This window comes from Euleptes europaea, chromosome 7 (genome assembly GCF_029931775.1).
Source record: "Euleptes europaea isolate rEulEur1 chromosome 7, rEulEur1.hap1, whole genome shotgun sequence".
In the NCBI taxonomy this organism is placed as follows: Eukaryota; Metazoa; Chordata; class Lepidosauria; order Squamata; family Sphaerodactylidae; genus Euleptes; species Euleptes europaea.
In genome coordinates this window covers 79,103,967-79,130,721 of record NC_079318.1, presented here as the reverse complement: position 1 = coordinate 79,130,721, position 26,755 = coordinate 79,103,967, and the positions used below count along the sequence as shown (strand labels likewise).

General features: G+C 48.3%; 1 protein-coding gene across 2 annotated transcripts; it reads left to right on the top strand.

Moving 5' to 3' along the window:
- Positions 1 to 1,998: 1,998 nt before the first annotated feature.
- On the top strand, positions 1,999 to 18,817 carry PELI3 (pellino E3 ubiquitin protein ligase family member 3). 2 transcript variants are annotated; one of them, XM_056852297.1, is made up of 7 exons: positions 1,999 to 2,046; positions 7,292 to 7,444; positions 10,724 to 10,853; positions 12,094 to 12,195; positions 13,784 to 13,981; positions 16,253 to 16,441; positions 18,198 to 18,817. In XM_056852297.1, exons 2-7 carry the CDS (start codon positions 7,293 to 7,295, stop codon positions 18,762 to 18,764), a joined length of 1,338 nt encoding a protein of 445 aa, XP_056708275.1. In that variant the 5' UTR covers positions 1,999 to 2,046; position 7,292; the 3' UTR covers positions 18,765 to 18,817. The 2 variants fall into 2 exon arrangements, with proteins under 2 accessions (XP_056708275.1, XP_056708274.1); XM_056852296.1 differs by lacking the exon at positions 1,999 to 2,046 and adding an exon at positions 2,151 to 2,235.
- Positions 18,818 to 26,755: the final 7,938 nt, after the last annotated feature.

Below are 26,755 nucleotides of genomic sequence, written 5' to 3'. Positions count from 1 at the left end.
TTCTGCATGCCAAGCAGATGCTCTACCACTGAGCCACAGCCCCTCCCCTATCACTGAGCCACAGCCCCTTTCCAAGTACTGACCTGCTTAGCTTCCAAGAACTGATGAGTCCAGGCTATACCATGCTGCCTTCCCTCCTGATAGATGGGACCAAAGGAACATCTAGTCCAGCTATCTCTTTCCTTGTGATTAGCCAGCGATTTCCAGGCAATGCCCAATCAGGGCAGAAGTATAGCCCTCTTCTAGCAACCAGTGTTAGAGCTAGGCTGCCTCTAAACCTGAGCCTCTGCTTAGTAATCATGGCTATTGACATCTAAACCAGTTCACCACATCTTGTGGCATTGAGTTCCACCAGTGAATTGAGCACTGTGCCAAGAAGGATTTTCTTACATCTGTCCTGAGCCTACCATCCTCTATCCTCACCAAATGGCCCTGAAGCTTACTACTATGGCTTCCTATGGAGAACGCAAAAGATGCCTGCCTGAAGTTACTCATACTCATGAACACATGAATCTGCCTTATACGGAATCAGAACCTTGGTCCATCAAAGTCAGTATTCACAAAATCACACAAGGTTGGAAGAGACCACAAGGGCCATCCAGTCCAACCCCCTGCCATGCAGGATCCCACAGTCAAAGCACTCCCGAATGAAGGCCATCCAACCTCTGCTTAAAAGACGCTTTATCTTTTATTGAAATTAGATTGTGGGGACAATATGTCTACTCAGTACTGTCTACTCAGACCGGCAGCGGCTCTCCAGGGTCTCAGGCAGGGGTCTTTCACATCACCTACATGCCTAGTCCCTTTAACTGGAGATGCCAGGGATTGAACCTGGGACATTCTGCATGCCATACAGCTTTTCCTTCCTCCCCCGCACCCTTCCTGATTGTGTGAACGCAGATTACTGAGTCTCAGGGCTCCTGCTCTGGGAGGAGAACAGCTTGTTATGCAAAGACAAGGGAGAGAAGGCAGTTTCTGGCAGGCTTGAAATAGATTTTCCTGCTCTGCACACAGACTGTGCTCCACCCCACCCCACTCTAAATACTTCTTTTGAAGGGGGGTGATTTACAGGGAAACTGGCTGGTGGGGAATAACTGGAGGGAGGGAATAACTGGAGAAATCCTTCTCTTTAATCAATATAATTGGGGGGGGTCTATTACTTCCTCATACAAAAACCGGCACTCCTCCCCCGGATCCTGCGCTACCACCCTAAGCCTGCCTCCTCAATTAATATCCCACCCCACCCATCACTAATCTTCAAACACCATCTTGCGCTTCTTCAGGCTGGTTTCCCAGTTCTGTACGCCCAGTACCCCACCCAATTATTCCTTCAGCTCATGTATCATTATACCATACCATAAACCTTTATTGGCATAATAACAGCATTATAATGTTCCCATGTACCACTGAACCTCTGTGTTAAACTTTAGGTGGTGTGGGGTCGGGATGGCTTTCTTCAAACAATTCTATGCTAATAATAATAATAATAATAATACAATTATTATACATTATTAATATACTGAGCACCAACACAGGAATTAGTATTTGCAAACCGATGGCATATAATCATCAGGTTTTATTTTGCTCCTCGCCTGTCAAATTCCGAGGATGATCTTGGGTCCCCTGTTGTTTTGTTCTTCTGTTCTGTACTGAGATGGGGTGATGCTATCTGTAGCACTTGTCTCTTATTCCGCCCCCCGCCCCCGGGGAAAGTGAGGCACGCCTGGCTCTTTCTCGCAGGCATTGCTTCTCGGGATCCAATCGTTTCCTTCTCTGTCTTCCCTCGCTCCCTGGACACCCCCCCCCACTCCACCCCTCCATCCCCATCTGTTCTAGCTTTTTCCAGGCGTTTGCACCTGCAAGACAATAAACAAACATGCCCCCACCCACCCCCGCCGCCTTCTCTCTCTCTCTCTCTCTCTCTCTCTCTTCCTCTGCTTTGTGATGCAGCTGGTGGGGGGCATGCTTAGGGCTACCCTAGACGGGGGGGGAGGAGAGAGGAGGGGCCGGGCAGGGTCCCCCTTCCCTTCCCCTCTCGGATTCTGGGTGTGTGTTGTGTGTTGCAGACTTGGGGGGGGGGGGGAGCTGAGCCTGTGATCCCGCCTGGCGCCGGAGCAGCGGCAGCAGCAGCAGCAGATGCGCCTCCTTCCTTCGGCAGCGCAGGGCTCTCCATCCTGCGCAGGCGGTTGCTGAGCAGGGACCCGCCGCAGGGGAGCGGGGGGGACGCGCAGAGGGGTGAGCCGGAGAGACCCCCGACCCTGGGGCGGGGGGAGGGAGGACGCGGCGGGAGGGGGGGTGCAATGGGGAAGGGAGGGCAGGGAGGGAGGAGAGATGCCTCGCTCAGCACCCCCCACCCCACCCGTCTCCGCACTTTAGCCAAGTCTCTGCGTTTTGTCTGTCCGTCTGGACACCCCCCTCCCCCACTCGCGGTCTGTCTGTCTCCCCCTCCGCCCTAGGGTACCCAACTCTCCATTTCTCCCCAAATCTGCAAGGGGCTCCCTTCATCCCTCACTCAACCCCCACATCGGGCTGGGCATCCTTAAACCATCCCCTCTCCATCACCTCTCCCTGGCTCTTCATTCCCTTCTCCACTCCCTCCAGATATGATTAGGGCTCCTCTGGATTTTTATGTTTCCATATTGATCCGTTCCCCTAATCGGGCTGCCTTCATTCCAAGGGGTGTCCTTTAATTCCTGTGTCTCCCCTCCCCCCCCTCGCCCCACTCTGCTTTCCATTCCTTACCAACCACCCCAAATCCATCTCAGTGTCCTTAATTCCTAACCCTAATCCAATCTCCAAATTTAGCAGGGTGGTCCTTAGTTCAACTCACCACCAACACCTCAGATTTGAATGGGTGTCCTTTAATCCCTGGGATGTCTCGAAATTCCTTATCCGCCCCCATCTTTCTGTGTGTCCAGTGTGTCCCCCCCCCCATTCCTGACTCCTCCGATCCAATTCTTGTTCGTTTAGTTGCCTTTGTTTATCTTTTTTTTTTTTTTTTTGCAAAATGTGTTGCATTAAGGGGGGAAAGATGCAGCATTTTTTTTAGCACTAGCTAAATGTTGCTTGCTTTCCCTCAAATACTTAGATGTCAGCCTCCTCCCCTTCCTCAATTCACATGCTCCTCACCTGCCTTATTCACCCCCTCACCCAATGCAAGTTCAATATACAGTTTCCATGGGTGTTAGTCAGAGCACCCAAAATGCCCAACAACCACTTCCCAGAAGCTTCAACCTCCCCCCCAAAGAGTACCCTGATGAATAAATCAAAATTAATCCAAATAGCAAGGACTAGACCCTCTCCTGCAAAACCTAGCACTCACACCCAGTCTTATCCTTCCTCCTCAGCACCCTAGAACGTCTGGGTCTCTGCCCCCTTGGCAAGACCTTTCCCCTGAATGCAGTCTCTCAACCCACTCCCCAATACATAAAGCATTCAGATACACTTCCTAGCCTCCTGTAGCTTCATAGATTGGCCCCCTGCAGCATACTAAACAATCGGTATAGCAGGATTTGTGCCTTTCTTTCAACCATACTTTAGATGCCCTTCTAAACATCCTTCCCCCACCCTTGCATGTTCTATACCTCACCCCCACACACACACACAAAACCTATGCCAATTGCCTAGATTCTCAGATGTGGCCCTCTCCTTCTCTCTTGGCATTATTCCCCCCCCCCAAAAAAAACCATATTATATTCAAGCTAGCCCTGACCTGGATGGCCCAGGCTAGCCTGATCCCAGAAGCTAAGCTGGGTCAGCCCTGGTTAGTATTTGGATGGGAGACCACCAAGGAATACCAGGGTTGCTGTGCAGAGGAAGACACTGGCAAACCACCTCTGCTAGTCTCTTGCCATGAAAACCCCAAAAGGGGTCACCAGAAGTCGGCTACGACTTGACGGCACTTTACACACACACACACATAGCTGCAGCACATGCCAACTCTGAATGTGGAAAGCCTTGGTCCCCTTCCCCAACACAAGGCAGTAACCTAAAGATCCCGACTCTCCCCTCAAAATTCAGGAACTCAGACACCTCTCCCTGACTGTTTCAGTATATCCCCAGCCAAAGAAATAAAAGCCCCAGAATATCCTGATGTAGGACCATTTTTTAAAAGAGTTGAGCACCTGTAGTTACAGTGCTTTAAAAAGATGTGCTGCTACCTGAAACTCACTGTTACCTGAAGGTCACTTCCTGTCCAACTTTGAATCTTTATACCCTAAGCTCAGAGGTGTGCACTGCAGAGTTGGTGAAAAAGGAAAGACTCTCTGCATCTGCTCAGGGGCACTCTCTTCTTTGTTATTACTTTGTGGTCCTCACTATACATCCCAATTTCTCCACCCCAGCTCCCTAACTTCCTTGTCTTCCCACTTCCACCCTGTCTCCCTTCCCATCTGCAGGTATAGCCCTTCCAGCTTTGTTTTCACTGTTAATTTTAATGTGATTTTGTTGGTCACGTCTGTATTACTTTCCAGCATGCAAGGTGTGGTCACTTGGGCCCCAGCCAGACCGTGGCTCAGTGGTGGAGCATCTGCTTGGCATGCAGAAGGTCCTAGGTTCAATCCCCAGCATCTCCAGTTAAAGGGACTAGGCAAGTAGGTGATGTGAAAGACCTCCGCCTGAGACCCTGGAGAGCCGCTGCCAGTCTGATAGACAATACTGACTTGGATGGACCAAGGGTCTGATTCAGTAGAAGGCAGCTTCATATGATGTGGTCTCAGGAAATAGTCTCCAGGGGACCTAAAGCCATTCACACGTGCACCCTCATGGGCATTAATTTTATAGGTTTCCGTGTTTGGTTGTGTTGTAGCAAGCCAGACAATTGGCCTATCAAGGTCAGTATCATCTGCTCTGACTGATGGTGGCTCTCCATGGTCTCAGGTGGAGATCTTTCAAACCACCTGCTACCTGGTCCTTTTAACAGGAGGCGATGGGGATTGAACCTGGGAAAGTCTGCACACAAAGGAGGTGCTGTGTCACAGAACCACAGACCCTCCCCATGCTTATTAATGAACACAACTCCCCCCAGAGGCTCTGTGCTTACACTGTCCCCCCAAAACATGCCACCCTGTGATTTTAGAGAAGAAAAAAGTCCCCCTAGCTTGCAAAAAAAAAACCTTCATTTCCCATTCTTCCCATTCAAGGTATGGGGGTGGTGGAATATAAGGCATCATATCTCTTTCCGTCAACAGCCTTAAAACCCCAAAATGTAAACACTTTAAAATTCAGAAATTTAAAAAAATTCAAATTTCAAATTCAGATTAATTTCAGCCCTAACTGAGCTTGGATATTTAAGATTCCTGTCCATGACAACCTTGTTAGACCTGCATCAGTAGTATTTTGGAAACTGAAATGGGTTCTGCATTTGGGGAGGTGTGAGGTATAAGTGGCCCTGTCCATATGGATCCATTTACTCAGAAGTTGTGATCAAGAGGATGATTATGGCGGAGAAAACATTTGGGTTGTATACCACAATCAGGTTGTGTTGTGTTGTCCTATGCATGAATGTTGACTTTGGCCTCCATATGTTTATAGATGTACAACTGTGATATTGTGTGTGCCACAGATAGTTGTGCATAGTTTTGTTACTGGTCTAAACACTTGAGATGTAATTATGGTGTTCTGTGCATCAGAACTGACCGTGGTGGTGTGGTTATTGGGATATCGTGGCAACGTGGTGATGTTGCTGCTTATACTGGGAAGGGCTTGGGTACCTGTTGTGTTTCTGGCAGGTAGGTGTGTTTAGACGTGGTATTGTAACTGACATCTGGAGCTCAGGTTCAGATCAAGTCAGAAGGTTTGGGTGTGAGGATGCTGATATGTACACAAAGATACAAATCTGAGCCTGTGCTCAGCCCCTTAATTCTGAGTTCAGTTTTGGGATGCAAAAAGGAACAACCAGCTTTCAAGAGTCAAAGCTCCCTTCGTCAGAATACTAGAGCTTTGACTCTGGAAAGCTTCTGTAGCCTGAAAATCTTGTTGGTCTTCAAGGTACCACTGGACTGGAATTTTGCTCTTCTTATGCAGACCACCACAAGCCCCCACCTGAAACTATCATAAAAGAACAGTAAATACAAGTGTTAGACTATGCACAGAGTGCCTTAGCTTCTCCACTGGGTAACCACAACTGGTTCCCCATCCATACACACACACACATCAAATGATGTTAACACATTGTTAAGGGTAAAGGTCCCCTATGCAAGCTCCGGGTCATTCCTGACCCATGGGGTGACGTTACATCCCGACGTTTACTAGGCAGACTTTGTTTACGGGGTGGCTTGCCAGTGCCTTCCCCAGTCATCTTCCCTTTACCCCCAGCAAGCTGTGTACTCATTTCACCGACCTCGGAAGGATGGAAAGCTGAGTCAACCTTGAGCCGGCTTCCTGAAACCGACTTCCATCGGGATCGAACTCAGAGCTTGGACTGCAGTACTGCAACTTTGCAACACATTGTTACTAGTGGTTATCTCTGCCAGATCCTCTAAGCCAGACCATTAACTCACATATGTTACATATATGTGGAGTGACTGCAGTTGCTTAGCGAGGGGAGGAATTGGACTTTATGCATGCTTAGAGGTACTCTTCTTTATACTATCACCTCCCATGTTACAGAGCTGCACCTGGTGTTAAAAAAAACAGATACCAGGCTTGGAGGCCTTTTGTGACCCATCTCTGGGCCCCTGTAGTTTTCTTTCCTTTGTGAAAGGGGGTGTATTGTGTGCATGGGATATTTCTGGAACTAGTCCGAGGACTGGCAGACTCTGGAACAGAGGATGGTTAAAGGATTGAAGCGAACCAACCTGGCCTCCTCCACTCAAAGACACCAGGTTGAAGAAGAGAGTGTTGCCATGGCAACAGGGCGGCATTAAATATCTGAAATGCTGCCGTAGTAACAGAGCAGAGGTAGTTTAGGGCTGTCGCTGTGGTGACTTTGGGGGCCATCACTTTGGAAACCAGGAAATGCTCGAGGTGTTTACTAAGAGGCAAGAGTGTCACCATGGCAACTTAGAAGCAGCAGAGGTCAGGGAGTGTCACCGTGGCAACAGATGGATGCAGGAAAGCCGTCAAAACAGGTGGTGACAATACAAGGGCAGGATGCGAAACATTATTCGGTAATAATGAGCATTTGATCATGCGTAGAGTTTCTTACCCACCCCTGTGAGCAACAATTTTTTTTTTGTATCCGAGGCTAGGGGAAGAGTGGCCTGGTGAGAGCCGTGTGTGCTTCAGTACCTCTTATTTCGGGAACAGGATCTCAAGAGTGACCCCTCCATATTCTGACGTGTAATTGCAGGATGGTGCTAGAAAGCAGCCCAGAAGCAGTGAGTTCCCAGTCCCTAGATCTTCGGCGAGCTTGTCCCAAGAGCAGCCGCATCTATCCTTCTCCAGGGGACAGTATCCTGTTGACCAAGGAGCCAGTGAAGTACGGGGAGCTGATCGTGCTGGGGTAAGTAGAGAGGCAGCAGGGGCCCTTCGCTGCAGTGCAGAGCTGGATCTGGGACAGAACCCCCTTAGCCCCAGCATGCTTGAGCTTAGGAACGGGAAGAATGAGAAGAGGAAGGCTGAGCATGTGCAGAGCACTTTTTTCCTCACCCTGAGTAAGAAACTGAGTGCTCATAGCCCATTCTATCTCTGCCCTGACCCACCCACCCACCCACCTAGGCTTAGTGAGAAAGGCTTTCCGATCAGGGAATGCATCTTCCAGGGATGAGCCCAGCGCCTCTCTTTTTAGAACATTCTCAGAACATTCTCAGAACAATCTCAGAACAATCTCAGAACATTCAAAACCTGTGACACACAGACATAAGAACATAAGAAAAGCCGCGCTAAATCAGACCAAGGTCCATCAAGTCCAGCAGTCTGTTCACACAGTGGCCAACCAGGTGCCTCTAGGAAGCCACAAACAAGATGACTGCAGCAGCAGCATCCTGCCTGTGTTCCACTGCACCCAATATAATAGGCATGCTCCTCTGATACTAGAGAGAATAGGTATGCAGCATGACTAGTATCCATTCTAACTAATAGCCATCCAGGCCTTTAAAGGTTCTAACCAGCAGTTTGAATTGTGTGTGGAAATAGATTGGAAGCCAGTGAAATGTTTTCATCAGGTTCTGACTAGGGTGACCAGAACCCATCATAACAAACATATTACATCGGTATATAAAAAGCTTGTCCACACAGTGGCCAACCATATTACATCTGTATATAAAAAGTCTGTTCACACAGTGGCCAACCAGGTGTCTCTAGTGAGCCCACAAACAAGACGACTGCAGCAGCACCATCCTGCCTGTGTTCCACTGCACCCAATATAATAGGCATGCTGCTCTGATACTGGATACAATAGGTATGCATCGTGACTAGTATCCATTTTGACTAGTAGCCATGGATAGCCCTTTCCTCCATGAACATGTCCACTCCCCTCTTAAAGCTTTCCAAGCTGGCAGCCATCACCGCATCCCGGGGCAGGGAGTTAACTATGCGTTGTGTGAAGAAATACTTCCTTTTATCTGTTTTGAATCTCTCATCCTCCAACTTCAGCATATGACCCCATGTCGTAGTATTATGAGAGAGGGAGAAAAGCAAATTGCAACATACTAAGCCAAATGATGCTTAGGCAAGGTGCTCCCCCACCCCAGCTTGAGATACCTGCCTGCTCGTTTGGAAGGCAAAAAACAGTAAGACTATCAAGCACCAGGAAGACCTCAATATGTGGCAAGTGGATAGTGGTGGACCACTAGTGGTGTACATCGGACCTAGTTTAGAGGTCAGTGGTGCTGACTGGCATCCCTTTGTATCGCAGAGGTTACATAAGACTTGGGTTTAGACAGTTCAAGAAAACATGAATCGCAAACAAACTGAATGCTCAGGGTAATACTTTACAAAGTTGTATGGGAAATCTATCTACAAGATTTAAGAAAAAATAAACAGCAGTAGCACCAAGATTTTGTTCCAGACTAGATTTTCCCCCCAGCATAAACTTTCATGAGTCAGGGTTTATGTCATCAGATGCACAAGTGTTTATCATGAATCTGATAAAGTCAGCTATGACTCACAAACACTGATGCTGGAATAAATTTTGCTAGTTATTAATGTGCTACTGGATTGCAATTTTATTTTTCGGCAACAAAGGAACAAGGCTACTCACCTGAAATTTCATCATTTTGAACTCTGGGTTTAAAATATGAACTTTTCACATAGTTTGAATTCAAAGCTTATTTCCAAACTATAGGCCATAAAAAACAAAGAGAAAATATAGTCCTTAAAGAATAATAATCAAATAGTTCAGAAAAAAATTAACTATAAAACATGAGTGAAAGTAATAAATAATTCAGCTCATGATAACAATCTATCATATTCATCTCAAAAATTGCCTTGTTACCATTTAACCACAGCAGCAGCAACCTTGGCCGCATTCAGATGGCATGATAAATGGTGGTTTGTTTAAACTGTGGTTTGTGCAACAAACAGTACAATCTTGGGGTCATTTTCCTGGGAGTAAGACCCACTGAGTAGAGCTGAATAGGATTCTGACCAGACTTGCTTAGGATTTGCTTGCAAACTCCAGTTAGTCTACCAAATCTAAATAATAAATACGGTTGCCACTAGGCCTGGAGAAAAATGTCCTGACTGTTTAATTCAGGTTTAATGGGTGGCCAAAATGGGCAGCTGGAGCTTTTCATGGCATGGAAGTAAATAACATTACTTAGTAAATAGCATTCTATTAAGCTTCTATTAAAGGGGCAGGACATTTTTTTTCTCCAGGTAGTTGACAATGCTAGTAACAAATCAACATGAAACCTCATTTGCATGTTAACTGTGGTTAACAAACCAACTATATACTTCAGTTTGAAATCCCAATCTGACACCAACTCAAAAAGGCAGCTAGTTAAGGCTGCCTGCATTGCAGTTGCCAACTGCCTGGAGAAAAAAAAAATGTCTTGTCCCTTTATCAGAGCCTTAACTGGAAGTTATTTTCTGGGTGATGTTATTTGCCCCCTTACCATGAAAATCTTCAGCTGCCCATTTCTATGCATTCAGCCTCTACCAAAGGGATAGGACCTCTTTCTCTAAGCCTGTTGGCAGCCCTAATCTGCAGCTTGGGTTTGCCACAATTTACAGTGACCTCTGAATACATCAAACCAGCATGGTGTAGTGGTTAAGAGCAGCGGACTCTAATTTGGAGAACCGGGTTCGATTCCCCACTTCTCCACATGAAGCCTGCTGGGTGACCTTGGGCCAGTCACAGCTCTCTCAGCCCACATAGAGGCAGGCAAACCACGTCTGAACGTCTCTTGCCTTGAAAACCCTCAGGGTTGCACACACACTGAATACATCATTTAAGTGTTAGAGTTCTATTCTGTTTTCAAATGACAGAATTGAATTCAAAATCTGGACAGAGTATTTTGTTATCGGTTTAAATTGGCATGGCTTTTTTATTGATGTCTGCATTAAAGATGAAGATACAGATGAGCATTTTGGTGCCTAAATAGCCCAGCTTAGCCCAAGTTCATCAGAGCATGGGAGCTAAGCAGGGTCAGCCCTGGTTAGTACTTGGATGGGAGACCACCAAGGAAGTCCAGGTTTGCTATGTAGAGGACGGCAATGCTAAACCACTTTGCTTCTGCTCATCTCTTGCATCGAACACTCCATGGATTGGGTTGCTGTGAGTTGGTTGCGACTTGACAACACGCAATTACTTTTATTATGTTGGTGCCTTCCAATACAGGTACAATGGCTCCTTGCCCAACGGTGACAAGGGCCGACGCCGCAGCCGACTGGCCCTGTTCAAGAGGCCCAAGGCTAATGGGGTGAAACCCGACGTCATCCACCACATCTCCACGCCGCTTGTATCCAAGGTGAGCTCTCCTCCAAGAAAAGTCTCAAACCCACTTCCTGCCCGGCAGAAAGCCCCCTTCCCGACACATCAGACCAAGCCAAGACTTTTTAGGGTGCTGATCCATTGTTTAAGTGGGAGGGGCCGTGGCTCAGTGGTAGAGCATATGCTTGGCATGCAGAAGGTCCCAGGTTCAATCCCCGGCATCTTCAGTTAAAGGGATTAGGCAAGAAGGTGATGTGAAAGACCTGTTCCTGAGACCCTGGAAAGTCGCTGCCGGTCTGAGCAGGCAATACTGACTTTGATGGACCAATGGTCTGATTCAGTACAAGGCAGCTTCATGTGTTCAATGCCAGAGTCATATTGAAACATTTACATTTATTTATTGTATTTATTTATTTATAGTCCATCATTCTGATAGGGACTCAAGGCGGATTACACAGAATGAGTCAATACAGTCAATAAAATGTGAGATTCAGTAATTGATGCACTGGGATTGTAAAAGTCTGGAACGAACCAGAAATCTAAAAGATAGAACTGAAGCATAGCATAAGTATTAACGTGACACGTTAAGGGGCGCAAAAATTACATAATAGGATCCTACTTACAGTAAGCTATATATAGCAGTATATACCATAGAGCCAGTGTGGTGTAGTGGTTAAGAGTGGTGGTTTGGAGCGGTGGACTCTGATCTGGAGAACCGGGTTTGATTCCCCACTCCTCCACATGAGCAGCAGAGGCTAATCTGGTGAACTGGAATTGTTTTCCCACTCCTAAACAAGAAGCCAGCTGGGTGAGCTTGGGCTAGTCACACTCTCTCAGCCCCACCTACCTCCCAGGGTGTTTGTTGTGGGGAGGGGAAGGGAAGGTGATTGTAAGCTGGTTTGATTCTGCCTTAAGTGGTAGAGAAAGTTGGCATATAAAAACCAACTCCTCCTCCTTCTTTCCCTTCCAAAATAAACTACTGTAAATTTGAGATGTGAGGGTTGTTGTTTCCAGGCAGATTCAGGTCTCTGCCTCTCTCTTGTCTTAGTCTCAAGAGATGGTGGTCACTTTGGGCTGCTCTAGGTGCAATAGTGTGCCTGCACCTGAGGAACAGGAGACAATATTCTGTTACTTGAGCAGGCGTGGAATCCTCTGCACATAAGATTGGAAAGAGAATGGGCTGTTTTAGGGCATGGCGGGTGGGGTGGGGAGATGCATTCATCTCCAGAGAGGAGCATCAGGCCGTTCCCATAGCTTTTTCTCTCTCTCCCCAACAGGCACTGAGTAACAAAGGCCAGCACAGCATCTCCTACACGCTCTCCCGAAGCCACTCGGTGATTGTGGAGTACACACACGACAGTGAAACCGACATGTTTCAGGTACCCTCTGCAGCCACAGCAGGAATAGGGTTGCCCCCTTGTTTTCTGACAGGGCTCCTGTGCCTTTGACAGCTGTACAACACAGGACAGAAATTCAGCGGTGAATGAAGAGCAAACTTCACCTGGGGATTTTCCTTACCTAAAACTCAAGGGGGGGGGGGCAACCCTACCCTTGAGTGTGTAGAAATAGGCAGGGGCCTCTATTTTCTGCCACCATTTTCTATCACCCCCCATTAGCCACCCCCACCCCATAGTGTGGGGCTGCCCTTGCCTATTTCCAGGCAATCAAGGGCAGGGTTGCCAGTTATTACTTTATTGAGTTGACAAAGAAATACATACAAAGCTGAGATTGTTGCAATAAGCTGATGTGTTGGTATGGCAAGGTAGTCTGGGGCTTTTTAGAGTTCTCTGTGCCAGAGGGTTTTAGATAATTTTTGACAAGAGAAAAATTCATTGTCTGGATGCTGCTGTGAATACAAACAAACGAGTGACTGATGGACTCAGGAAGCAGACAGAGGGCTGGATCCAGATTAAATTGGCAGTTTCCATCAATTCCCCCCTTTTGCTTCAGGTCCATTTCAGGGTCCACTAGCCCCACAAAGAACAGCATTTCATTGAATTCAGTAAACCGCAGTGGGGAAGCGCTATAACTAAACAGCTTTATAGGAAGCTGTGACTACCAGCATGGGATGGGGGGATAGGGTTGTCAGATCCAGGTTGGAAAACTCCTGGAGATTTGGGGATGGAGCCTGGGGAGAACAGGGACTTCAGCGGGGTACAATGCCATAGAGTCCACCTTCCAAAGCATCCATTTTCTCCAGGGGAACTGATCTCTGTAGTCCGGAGATGAGCTGTAATTCCAGGGGATCCCCAGGTTCCACCTGGAGGCCAGCATTCCTAATAATTCTTCTCCAGGCCTGTTGGCACCCTAGTACTCACAGGAACATTAAATTGGAGCCTGCTGCTTAATTCACCACTACTGCCATACTGCCTCCTACATGGCAGCAGCGGAAGACCATGGGAGGAGCTACTCCCAAGAAAATGAGACAAGTTAAGAGTCTGCTGGCCCCTGGTAGTATAGTGACTGGTCCCTGGTAGCCAGAATAAGTAGCTCTCATTGGCTGAAAGCACTACAAGGGGCACTGTACTTTTCTGCACGGAACTTCTTTTATGTTTTATAATAAAAATTACACCGAAGACAAAGAGTGCTATAACTAAACAGCTTTGTAGGAAGCTTTATAGAAGTTAATACTTTATTGAGATGACAAAGAAATGCATACAAAGCTGAGATTGTTGCAATAAACTGATATGTTATGGCAACATAGTCTGGGGCTTTTTAGAGTTCTCTGTGCCAAGTTAATGACCGATGGACTCAGGAAGCAGGCAAAGGATCCATATTTAATTGGCAGTTTCCCCCAATTCTCCCCTTTTGCTTCAGATCCCTTTCAGGGTCCCCTAAAGAAGAAGAGCATTTCATTGAGTTCAGTGGGGGAAGGAAGCAGGAAATTCCCTTTGCGATGCTGAAATGTTTCGTTTGGATCCACCCCGTTTATTAATTTATATCCTGCCTCACCTCTGTTATTCCCAGATTGGTCGTTCCACAGAGAGTATGATTGATTTTGTGGTGACGGACACGACTCCTGGGGCCAACTCAGCCGTCGATGGTCAGTCAGCTCAGAGCACCATCTCTCGCTTTGCCTGCCGTGTCATCTGTGAAAGGAACCCCCCGTACACGGCACGCATTTACGCTGCTGGCTTTGATGCCTCCCGCAACATTTTCCTTGGAGTGAGTGAGTCACTGGAGCGACTGTGTGTGTCTTTGCATGTTTGAGGGGTGGATGGAATGGGCAAAGGGCAGGGTTAGGCTGGGATTAAAAGGACACACACTAGATTCAGGTTTTCCCAGCATGCTGAAGAAGATCACCATCTCTGTTCGGTTTCTGGTTGCCTTTCCACGTTAATGAGTCCCTGCTCCCAGTGCCAGAGCCATCTGAAGACAGCCTGATGGCTATCTAAGGTAGGGCCTTCTATCTAAGGTAGAGCCTTCTCTTTCATGGCCCCGATCCTTGAGTACTCCCTCCCAAGGAAAGCTCACCTGACTCTCACATTGTGGGCTTTTTTTCTTTCCAAAGAAGATATGAAAGGTGGAAAATTTAAATTCTCTACTTATTTTCATGCAATGCTGGCTGCTCCCACATAACGTTGGCTTCCAAAGTGGGGGTGGGGTTTGGCGGGGGAGCTTCAAAACAATGTTGGGCTGTAAATGTCCTGTTTCCAGGTTTTCCCCATCCTCAATACAGTCAGGTTCCTGCTTTCCGCATTCCACTTAAGCTACCCTCACCAAAATCACTAATCATCTCCTTGGTGGTGAATCAGAGGGTCTCCATCCTCTTCCTCGTTGACTTCTCTGCTGTCATTAGACAACTCTCTCCTGCTTGATTCTCTTCTTGCCCTAGGTTTCCATGACTCTGTCCTCAGCTGGCTCTCTTCCTCCCTAATTGCTCATTCGGGGGGAAATTTCCCACGCTTTCCCTCAGTCTGTTGGGGTCTCCGAAGGATTTGTCCTGAGTTCTGTTTTTCTCTATATTATGTCCTTATTAGGCCACCTTATCAAATCCCATGGCCCTCAGTACCATACAGATCAGAGAAACTCACTCAGTGGCTTAGGAGCCACATGTGGCTCTTTGACATGACACCTGTGGCTCTTCAGAGCACCCGTTCCCAGTGTGGCACCCACCCCACGCTCTAAGAAAATAGGCAAGGCTGTTGAGGTTTGTTGCTTACAAATGGTTCCCACCTTGAAATGCTCACCGCCAAAGGGACTGGAGGATGGGTGAGCTGCAGGCCCCATGCTAGCAATAGAAGTAAAAAGCCTGGAAAATCGTATGGATGTAGCCATGATTACAGTTACATATGTCATATATTGTTGTATGTGTGAGTTTGGTAGGGTGGTGTGCCCAGGGTATACACAGTAGCCATGTGGCTCTGATAATGGCAAATGAGGCTCGCTTTTATCCTGGACTGATTAACACTGATACAGATGCTGACGGCACCCAGTTTCCCCTCTCTCTACTTTCTCCCTCCATCCGGTTCTGCATATCCCGTTGCAGATGTCTCATGACTTTCTCAAACTTAGCAGGGTCAACCTTCAGCTTCTGACATCTGCTCACCCTTCCCCTTCTTCCTTATATACTCCCCCCTTTTTTGCCCTCAAGTCGCAGCTGACGTATGGCGACCCCATGGGGTTTTCAAGGCAAGAGAAGCTGGGAGGTGGTTCGCCATTGCCTGCCTCTGCGTTCCGACCCTGGTATTTGGTATTCCATCCAAATACTGACCAAAGCCAACCCTGCTTAGCTTCTGAGATCTGACAAGATCCGGCTAGCCTGGGCTATCCACGTCATTACAGCCACTGACAGTCTCTCCCTTTGGTACAGCAGGCACGAAGCCATGGCTTTGACTCCTTTCTTCTTGATGTGCCACATTCCATCTCTTATGCCATGTCATTACGCCCTTTGTGTGTGTGTGTGTGTTAAGTGCTGTCAAGTCGCTTCCAACCTATGGCGACCCTACAAATCAATGTCCTCCAAAACATCATATCCTTAACAGCCTTGTTCAGGTCTTGCAAACTGAGGGCCGTGGCTTCCTTGATTGAGTCGATCCGTCTCATGTTGGGTCTTCCTCTTTTGCTACTGCCTTCAGCTTTCCCTAGCACAGTATGGCTTTGCCTCTCTGCCTTCTTGGCAAATTGCACCTCCAGGGAGAGATTTTTCACTGGGGTATAGGAGGAGGGTTGCAGTCCTATCCAAACATCCCCCCACCCCAGTATCTGCTATTTATAGAAATTTAAAGAGATGATAGAGATGTTCATTCCCCCTCTCAAAAAAAATCCCTCTTCACAATACTAGAAATGGAGGGTGCTCCTTCCCTGACTGCTTTGGGTGGTGAAGGGACTATCCAATACCGACATCCGGGACAAACGGGCAGATGACAGTCCTTGTGCCCCTATACCCCCCTGCCCAAGCTGTGCTGTGATGCCAGTCTCTGGTTTCATTGGCAGGAGAGGGCGGCCAAGTGGAGGACTCCGGACGGGCTGATGGACGGGCTGACCACAAACGGGGTGCTCGTGATGCACCCCAACGGCGGCTTCAGTGAGGACTCCACGCCGGGCGTGTGGCGCGAGATCTCCGTTTGCGGGAATGTGTACGCCTTGCGAGACAGTCGCTCTGCACAGCAGCGGGGGAAGCTGGTAGGTTGGAAGAGGTGGGGGAAGGAAAGTGTGTGTGTTGGGGGAGGGCCTGTTGCAGATAAAAGAGAGCTTCCCCCCTCCCACACGAGTCCCTCCTGCTAATATTGGCCGCTTCAGATTTTGGGATATGAAACCTGGCTCTGAATAGTCCCGGCTCCCGGGGGAATCTGTTGAGAAAGTACCTGTATGCAACTCACGTGTCTGCCGGCTTACCTGAAGACCATAATTGGATTCCCCCTGTTCTTTTAAAAGGCATGGGCAGCTGGGGGAGGGGAGGATTTAATTATTTTCCTCTTACCATTTCCCCAGTGTAAATCCCCCCTTCTCTCAAGACCTTCTTTGCTGGTGAGGTGGCAGGTATCCATATGTTATCTATGTGTTTTCCTTAAATAGCCAATAGGCAACTGAGGTTGCAAAAACGGCACTTGAGGAAAACGGTTTAAACTCCACATCTCCATTTCCACCCGGCAGTTGTCATTACCTTTTCATTAAAAAGCCGGGAGATCTTCAGTTATGTAGCTGGGCCTGAAGGGGGAGAGGAAGAGTTCCGGGGTGGGCCTAAGGCAGGGATCCCCGATAGGGTTGCCAATAGGCCTGGAGAAAAATGCCCTGCCCCTTTAACAGAGCCTTACTTGGATATTATTGACCAGGTGATGTTATTTACCTCCATGCCATGCAAAAGTGAAGCCCCTCCCCCACTGGGGCACTGTCCCGATCTGAAATGGGGCCCTGCAGCACTTGAGCAATTGGCTCTCTGCAGCTGCAGGAAATGCAAGTTGGGTCAGGATCCCAGACCGTGACTCAAAACAATACAATGTAAAGTCTAGTTTGAACCTTACAACTCTCTTAAGTGGAGTTGCTGGGGGATGAAGCTAGGGCCTCTGGCATCCAGAGCAATTGCTGTCACCACTAGGACACAGCCACACCGAAATTAAGTCTAATTGCATTGGGGGGAGGAGGAGGAGGTTTTTATATGCCAACTTTCTCTACCTTTTAAGGACAATCATAGAGTTGGAAGGGACTACCCCCTGCACAATGCAGGAAATTCACAACGACCTCCCCCCCACACCTCCAGTGACCCCTACTCAAACTGGCTTACAATATTTTTCCCTTTCTCTTCCCTCAACAGACACCTTGTGAGGTAGGTGAGACTGAGAGAGCTCTAAGAGAACTGTGACTAGCCCAAGGTCACCCAGCAGGCTTCTTGTGTAGGAGTAGGGAAACCAACCCGGTTCACCAGGTTATTTATTTTTATTCATTTATTTATTTATTGCATTTATATCCCGCCCTTCCCGGCAGGCTGGGCTCAGAGTGGGTTACAACATCATACCTCAAATATCATAAAACATTAGTTAAAACATACTTTAAAATCATTTCTCAGTATACATTAAATAAGATGGCATTTCCTTCATTTACAGCCACTAAGACACTAAACAGGCCTGGTCAACAGTGGACCCCCAAATTGGGGGGGGGGGAGATGGGGAGGCCAGCAAATGATGAAAATAGGAAATAGGTTAGAGTCCACCGCTCATGCAGAGGAGTGGGGAATCAAACCTGGTTCAGATTAGAGTCCACTGCTCTTCACCACTACTCCACGCTAGCAAACCTGCTAGGCACTAAGTGACAAGACAGACACAACGGAGGGGGTAGTACATGGATAGCCCGGCAGCCCCTCCTCCGACTATATGAGGGCATCGCTGCCAGAGGTCAGGAGCAGATGTGTCTTTTAATGCCCTGCTTCTCTCCTTCCTGCCAGGTGGAATCAGAGTCCAACGTGCTCCAAGACGGCTCGCTCATTGACCTCTGTGGCGCCACCCTCCTGTGGCGGACCTCAGAGGGGCTCCTGCGCACGCCGACGCTGCAGCAGCTGGAGGCGCTGCGCCAGGAGATCAACGCCGCCCGGCCTCAGTGCCCAGTGGGCTTCAGCACACTGGCGTTTCCCAGCCTGGCACAGAGGGGCGTGGTGGAGAAGAAGCAGCCGTGGGTCTATGTCAACTGCGGCCACGTCCACGGGTTCCACAACTGGGGCTTCCGCAAGGAGAAAGGGGGCCTGGAACGGGAGTGCCCCATGTGCCGGCGCTCCGGGCCCTACGTGCCTCTGTGGCTGGGCTGCGAGGCAGGGCTCTACCTGGACGCCGGGCGCCCCACCCACGCCTTCTGCCCCTGCGGCCATGTCTGCTCTGCCAAGACTGTGCAGTACTGGGCCCAGATTCCTCTGCCCCACGGCACCCACGCCTTCCACGCTGCCTGCCCTTTCTGCGGCACCTGGCTGACGGGCCAACAGGGGTTTGTCCGTCTCATCTTCCAGGGGCCTCTCGACTGAGCTGGGGGGTGGGGGGACAGGATGGAGGGAGATTAAAAATAAACAGCAACATCTGGGAACAATTTCACCCTTTGGGGACTGTATGTGTGATTTCCTGAAAACACCCATCACTGGGGCAGGATCGCAATTCCCCTTTGTTTGTTTTTTTAAATTACATTTTTATTGATTCAAACATAACAAACAAAATGATGGAACAACAACAACACACACATTACAACATACACTCCAAAAACGTGGCTCCTTATCTAAAGCATATCTAAAACAAGATAATTTACATCCCTATAAGCATAAATGCTACATTCTATAATGCTATATTCTATAATACTATATCCTCCCATGGATGGCCTAGGCTAGCCTGATCTCGGCAGATCTCAGAAGCTAAGCAGGGTCAGCCCTGGTTAGTATTTGGATGGGAGACCACCAAGGAAGTCCAGGGTTGCTACGCAGAGGAAGGCACTGGCAAACCACCTCTGTTAGTCTCTTGCCATGAAAACCCCAAATGGGGTCGCCATAAGTCGGCTGCGACTTGACGGCACTTTACACCCCCCCATACAAAGATAAATGTAAAGATTAATTATTAATACTTTAAATTAAATCAGCTTCTGTGTCATCTGCTATAATATCTAACCAATATTTGATTTTACAAATATAATATTCTTAAATCGAAAAAACATATCACAACTTCCACTATAATAGAAACTACTTAACATTTTTGTCTAAATTGTTTCTCAAAGTTTTTTAAATCCAGCACATATTTATGCTGGAATACAAGTTGTGCCTATCTGAATAGAACGTAAAATCCTTCTTCCTTTCATTCATGCTTCTCCCTTTGGATTGCGGTCCGGTGCCCATTCTAGTCCAGCCTCCCAGATCTATTCCCATGAAGTGCCTTCATAGCCATCAATTAATTTTGAGTTCTGTCCAGGGAGACGTCTCCTATTAGTTTTCCGCAGGCAGAAGTGGATAATTTCTCACCTTCCCATTCCCCCAGCAGTCTTTTTGAAACTAGAAATGTCTATGGCGTGGATCAGGGGACCCACATGGGCTAAGAAACACAGAGGAGAGGTGCGGGGAGGGGCTGCACTTTCAAAAGCAGCTTTCTTATTGGCCCCAGCTTTTCCTCACCATTGCCAGCCAACCAGTGTCTGATGGAGGGGAAAGCTTTGATTCAGGTCCTTCTACTTCCTCAAGTGGCTGTACTGAGTGATGGTGGGGGAGGTCCCTGAAGCTCACCTCTGAATTGCATACCGCTAAACATGTCACTGGGTTGCTGAGGTGCCCAGGAAGTCACAACTGCCCAAGGACCTCAGAGATACCGTGTACCTTAATGTCTGTGTAAAAGGTAAAGGTCCCCTGTGCCTTTACCTTTTACACAGACATTAAGGTACACGGTATCTCTGAGGTCCTTGGGTAGTTGTGACTTCCTGGGCACCCCAGAAGTCAGTTGGTAAATTGGATCAGATGGGTGTCTATTCCTCCCACTTTGCCACTGGCTGGTTAGCGATGCCAGCCTCCAGGTGGAGCTTGGGGATCTCCCAGAATTAGAGATGGAAAGGCCTGGAAAAAAACGGAAAAATACAGAGATCAGTTCCCCTGGTGAAAATGGATGCTTTGGAGGGTGGGCTCTATGGCATTGTACCCCACTGAAGTCCCTATCCTCCCCAGATCCACCCCTAAATCTCCAAGTTTCCCAACCTGGATCTGGCAACCCTCCCCACCCCTCGCCCGTGGTCAGGGGGACCTCGCAACCCTAGTCTAAATCCACCCTAAATGCAAACCAGTCGCTGCCTCAAATCTTATTTGGAGGTGCAGAGCTACTTAAATATCCTTAATGTTAGTGGTTGGCTTGGAGAATAAGGAGCCAGGAATTGCATGCAGATAGGAAATTAGGATTGGGAACTGACTTCAGCCTAGTGCAGCCTTGCCTCCTATAAATGGATACAGACGCAGACTGAGGTTCAAAGTACAGAAGATGCTTGGAAAACTGGGTCTTCTAAAGGATTTTTAAAAAAATTGCAGCTGCATGCACACCTGACTTCGATCTAGGGTAGCCAGCCTCCAGACGGAGGCTGAGCTTCTTCTGGAATTATAACTGATCTCCAGACTACAGAGAGATCAGTTCCCCTGGAGAAAATGGTTGCTTTGGAGGGTGGACTCACATCACGGCTGAGCTCCGTCCCCTCCCCAAACTCCACCCTCCCCAGCTCTGCCCTCAAATCCTCAGGAATTTCCCAATCTAGAGTTGGCAGCCCTGATCCAGGCTTTGTGGAGAGGGGTTATCTACTCTGTTATGATTTCACCTATTGAAACTGAGCTCCCTGTGTGCTTTTATTAGTCTTGGAAGTGTGTGTGTGTGTGGGGGGGCACTCTAACCCACCTAATCCAATAATGGCTCTTCCAGCATCTCATTTAGTCTGCAAGTGTGGGTGGCTTAATCCCACGCACCCCTCCTGTAAAAAGGAGTACTGGAGGAAGTCTTCTGCCCTCTGCCCGGAAGGCAGGGTGGCCCAACTTCCAGGTGGGACCTGGAGATCTCCTGGAATGGCCACTGGTCTCCAGACAGAGATCAGTTTCCCTGGAGAAAATGGCAGCTTTGGAGGGTGGATTCTATGGCATTATACCCTGATGAGATCTATCCCCCCCCCAAACCTGACCGTCCCCAGGCTTCACTCCCCCCAAATCTCCAGAAATGCCTTAACCCAGAGTTGGCAACTCTACCTGAAGGCCTTCAGTCTAGATCCCAGATAACAGGTCACATTGTCAGGTCTCAAACAGGGAAATGCCTTCGGAATTTGCACAGAAGCACTTGATCGGATTTATTACTATTTATGATTATCGCTTGGGATTGAGCCCTGACTCAGTTGCCAACCTCCAGGTGGTGGCAAGAACAAAACAGTGCAGGCAATCGTATCAAAAACATATATTCAATAGTGCAAAATTACAAAAAACAGTGCTGGTACATATCACAATGACAAATATATATACAAAGCTATTCACAATGTGACAGCAATATTAAACAAAGCACAATGGCTCTCTTCCAACGAAATCCAATGTCAAACTGCAGAAACAACGTCTATTGGAGCACCTCTTGCAGTTCCAAAATGGGTGACAGAGGGAACGCTATCCCGGATATTCTTAGCGCTTTCACCAATATTTGGCTTCATCAGCCTCAGCAATGAGGTTTAAGCCCACCAGTTTGCAATCTTTCTGGGAGGATATTTAGGTTGAAACTCACAGTTCTTCAACTTTTTAGTTTTTATTTTGTCTTTTTGTATTTTCTTATTAGCTCCCAAAGAAATGGGCTGCCAATTATAAAAGGGGTTAAAATATTTAAAATTTGGAGAAGAGACATTTTAATTTTTTTATGGGGAAAGGAAAAGCATAGGATTGCTCCACCCCCAAAATCTCCAGGTATTTCCCAACCCAGAGCTGGCAACCCTACCCACCACCCCTTGCTGGTCAGATTTCCTTGGGTTCTTCAGGCAATTATAACTCTCAACAGTTCTCACTCAGGTCTTTCCTTGCCCCAAAGCACAATTGTGGCCTAAAATACCAGGGAGGGGCAAGACCTTGACGGCTCCAGGGTGGCCTGCTTTTTCATGCACTCCTTGTGTCTACTGATGTCCTCTTTTCGGGGGACAGGCTCCTTTTCAAGGCCTCTGAGATATCTGAGCTCTGCTTCTGTCTAGTCGTATATCTGCTGCCGTTTTGTTTTGCTTTTGCCAAAGAAGCTTTTTGGAAACATTTGAGTGACAGGGCTGTCACTCAAAGAACTAAGCTCTGTCTCCTGCTGCCCCAGACACAGCTGGCAAAATGGTGAGTTGTATTTCTGTTTATAGTAATTATGTGTACATTTGCATCTGTGAATGTAAATTAGCATTGTGTTCATTCTGAAAGCTCTTGTCATCCTAACGTGACAGTCTATTCCCACGTCACTTCTGTATAAAGAACCCGTACAAATTAAAAAATAAAACTAGCACTGTAGGGAAAGGGTTGGGCGAGATGCCCCCCCCCATACACTTTTTTTTTTGTTGGCAAGAGCATTCAAAGGTAACATCCCCCTAGCTGAAAGCTGAAGTGGCACACTCCACTCCGTCGCCTCATTGTGCTCCCAAGGTCAATTAATACATGAATACATGAAGCTGCCTTATACTGAAGCAGTAGAAAAGGGCAAGGGTCCAGTAGCACCTTAAAGACTAACCAGAATATTTTCTGGTAGGGTATGAGCTTTCGTGAGCCACAGCTCCCTTCTTCAGATACAGCTAGAATGTGAATCCATCTGTCTTTAAGTAGAGGAGAGTGAATTCAGACAAGCATTAGTATGTAAATGTTAACAGTATGTAAATGTGAATAGCAGGCGTGATGGGATTAGGTGTGGTATGCAGAAGAGTCTGTGATGGCCAGGGGAGAGATGGGTGTGGAGAAATCAGCATTGGTAATGAGCCATGAATGCAAGGTCTTTATTCAGCCCAGGTAAATGCATTGACTTTAGTTTGAATATCAACTGTAATTCAGCAGTTTCTCTGAATCATTATCCTGAATGTATGAATTATACTGAACCAGACCCTTGGTCCATCAAAGCCAGTATTGTCTACTCTGACCGCCAGCGGCTCTCCAGGGTCTCAGGCAGGGGTCTTTCCCATCACCTCCTTGCCTGGTCCCTTTAACTGGAGATGCCAGGGCTTGAACCTGGGACCTTCTGCACGCCAAACAGATGCTCTACCACTGAGCCATGGCCCCTTTAGCCTTGAGCTCAATCCACCTTTAGCCTTGAGCTCAATAAATCAGTCCTGCATTTTGACCTTTCTCCGGACGGCACCAAATTTGGCAGGCGGCGAAAAAATATTAATGCTTCAACTGAATTAGAATAGACAGAACAGCTACCTAGAACATCACGGTAGCAGTGGGGACCGGGAAGGGGCGGGGCACGAGCATCAACACAGGGGAAGGGCCAAAGGGCGGAGCCACGACTAGAGCGCCGCGGGATTGGCTGAAGGGGTCACGCGGGAGGGTCCACCGGATTGGAACAATGAATGGGGACGAAAGGGGCGTGGCAGGAAATAGGCGCTGGCAAGAGAAGCAGGTGAGAGCACGTGTGTATTTCATCTATAAGACGTCTATGTATCTCGGGGAAGGGGTGTATTTCAGTGGCGGAGCACTGACTTTGCGTGTAAGAGAGCAGGCTGGCGGATCATGCGGACGAGGTGGTTGCCTCCCCGTTTTCTTTCGCAGCCGTCTTCCCACCCATTCCCGGAACCGAAAAGGGAACGGTTACCGTGGGCCGCTGTGTGCTTGGGGGCGAGCCAAGAGAGCGTGACGGCTGTTTTTCACGCTGCTCTGGTATCGAGTTAATAAGGGAGGGGCGAGGGAGCCTTCCGTGGCCCCTAGCTTTGCCAGCCTCCACTGGGGACTGGAGATCTCCCAGAATTACAACTGCTCTCCTGATGGCAGAGATCAGTTCCCCTGGAGGAAATTCACAGTGGGTAGCCGGGTTAGTCTGTCTGCAGGAGTAGAAAAGGGCAAGAGTCCAGTAGCCCCTTAAAGACTAACAAGAATATTTTCTGGTCGGGTATGAGCTTTCGTGAACCACAGCTCACTTCTTCAGATACAGCTAGAATGTGAATCCACCTGTCTTCTTCACAAGGTTGATGGATTTCCATTCTGTACGGCTAAATGTGGTGCCCTCCATGAAGATAATTCCCAGTGGGTAGCCGGGTTAGTCTGTCTGCAGTAGTAGAAAAGGGAAAGAGTCCAGGAGCACCTTCAAGACTAACCAAAATATTTTACGGTAGGGTATGAGCTTTCTTCACAAGGTGAATGGATTTCCATTCTGTACGCCTAAATGTGGTGCCTTCCATGAAGATAATTCCCAGTGGGTAGCCGGGTTAGTCTGTCTGCAGTAGTAGGTATCTGAAGAAGTGAGCCTGTGGCTCACGAAAGCTCATACCCTACCAGAAAATATTCTTGTTAGAGTTTAAGGTGCTACTGGACTCTTGCCCTTTTCTACTCCTGGAGGAAATGGCAGCTCCAGAGGGTGGAGTCTGTACCATTGTACCCCACTGAGGTCCCTCCCGTCTCCAAACCCTGCCCTCCGTATGCTGCACCCCCAGACCTCGCAACCCGGAGTTGGCACAGAGCCGTGCGGCGTCTCAGTATCCCAAAGCCTCACCCCGAACAAGGCAGTCGGATGCCAAGCGGGCCAGGCGCCCGAAGTAGTGGTTTTTGTAGACGTCTCCGAGAAGGGGCGTGATCCTGCAAAACGAAAAAGATCAACCATCGACGCAGGGGGAGGACCGGGGGGCGGGGCCTGTGTTTCCGGGCAACGGAGACGTCAATCTCCCCAAAGGAGCGCCGGGGGTTGGCTCAATAAGTCACGGGGCGGGGTTGGCAACATACTTGAAGCCGTGAGGCGAAGGAGGCGGGGCAGGAAGTCGGAAGTGGAGAGGAGCAGGTGGGGTGAGCGGGGCAGGAAGTGTAGTCGGGGGGAGGGGCCGAGGAGTGTACTCCCATTTGGGGGAGGAGCTTTGCAGGTAGGAGGTCCCAGGATCTGAAGAGCCACTTTTGGGGGCTCCGGAAAGCGAGTTTGAGGGTTGTGTCTTTCCACCACCAGCAGCAGCCGCCGCCTACACCCTGGCTGCCCGGTGCACATGGCAAACCGTCTTGGGGGCTCGGCAGCTGCAGGAGAACCAAAAGTGAATGGGCGCTGTCTTTCGGAGGCTAACTTGCGTTTTATATTGACTGCATCTTAAAAATGATGATAAAGCATATTCTGGGGGGTGGGGGGGTGGCTGGTACTGCAGTGTGAAAGGGTGGGGGGGTGTCCACGGTGCCAAAGGCAATAGTAGAAAATATTCCCACTCGAGCAGTGGTGCGTGCGCACGCTCAAACCTGTGTCAAACTGATTTTACAGCCATGCTGTGCACAAACAAAGTGTTTCTTGGTTCTTGTGGGTTATCCGGGCTGTGTAACCGTGGTCTTGGTATTTTCTTTCCTGACGTTTCGCCAGCAGCTGTGGCAGGCATCTTCAGAGGAGTACATCTTCAGTGTTACTCCTCGGAAGATGCCGGCCACAGCTGCTGGCGAAACGTCAGGAAAGAAAATACCAAGACTACGGTCACACAGTCCAGATAACCTACAAGAACCAATGAACTCTGACCGTGAAAGCCTTCGACAAGTGTTTCTTGGTTTCTGGATTTTTAATTTGTGTGGACCAAGCGGAGCACCCTCTGATTTTGAGGTCTTTGCTTCTTTGTGAGACCGTAAACGCAATCATTGCAATCTCCCTGGTGGGACAGACATGGGCAGGAGCTGTCCTTGGCTGCAGCCTTTCTAGATTCCAGATCTCGACCTCCCAGCACCCTTGAGCCATGAGGAAAGGCAGGATAGAAGCATTTTAATAAACAAAATAAGAGCCATATTGATGTACTGGTTAAAGAGCTGGCCTTGGACTAGGAGACTCAGTTTCCTACTCGGTTGTGACAAAGGAAGTGTCCTTGTGCCAGTCACACACTCAATCTAGCCTACATCGTAGGCACGTGAGAATAAAATGCAAGGAAGAAGAACCATGGAATAGATGTGCCTCCCTTCAGGTTCCAGTGGTAAGTGCCTTTTCTGGGTTTCTTAGTGTTGTTGCTTTGTACCTCTGGCACAACCCTCAAGTAACTGGAACGGACAGACATCTTTCCCTGACCAGTGGTCACTGCTGCCTCTCCCTCTTTTCCTTTGTCTACCTCAGTTCTAGTTCGACAGTCCAGCCACTGTGCCACACTGGCTGTCTACTTTAGGATGCACGGAGTGGTTTTTCTGCCACCATTGGGCAATTGTAGTCTGTTCCCTTGTTAAGGTATGATGTGCAGGGTTTTGAAGGCAGACTGAAGTCTTAATACTCCCTTTACTTTATTATTTGCTTAAAGACATTAAGCACTAACCTCTAATGCAGTTATGCAGCTCTGCAAAGGACAGTTAACCATTCATCAATGGTCTCTCCCCAG

Bases quoted from the DNA above. Each gene is read 5' to 3' on its own strand.
- PELI3 (XM_056852297.1), top strand. From the start codon at position 7,293: ATGGTGCTAGAAAGCAGCCCAGAAGCAGTGAGTTCCCAGTCCCTAGAT. The intron at 12,196-13,783 runs GTACCCTCTGCA...TGTTATTCCCAG, and splicing joins GTGAAACCGACATGTTTCAG to ATTGGTCGTTCCACAGAGAG. The intron at 16,442-18,197 runs GTAGGTTGGAAG...CCTTCCTGCCAG, and splicing joins CACAGCAGCGGGGGAAGCTG to GTGGAATCAGAGTCCAACGT.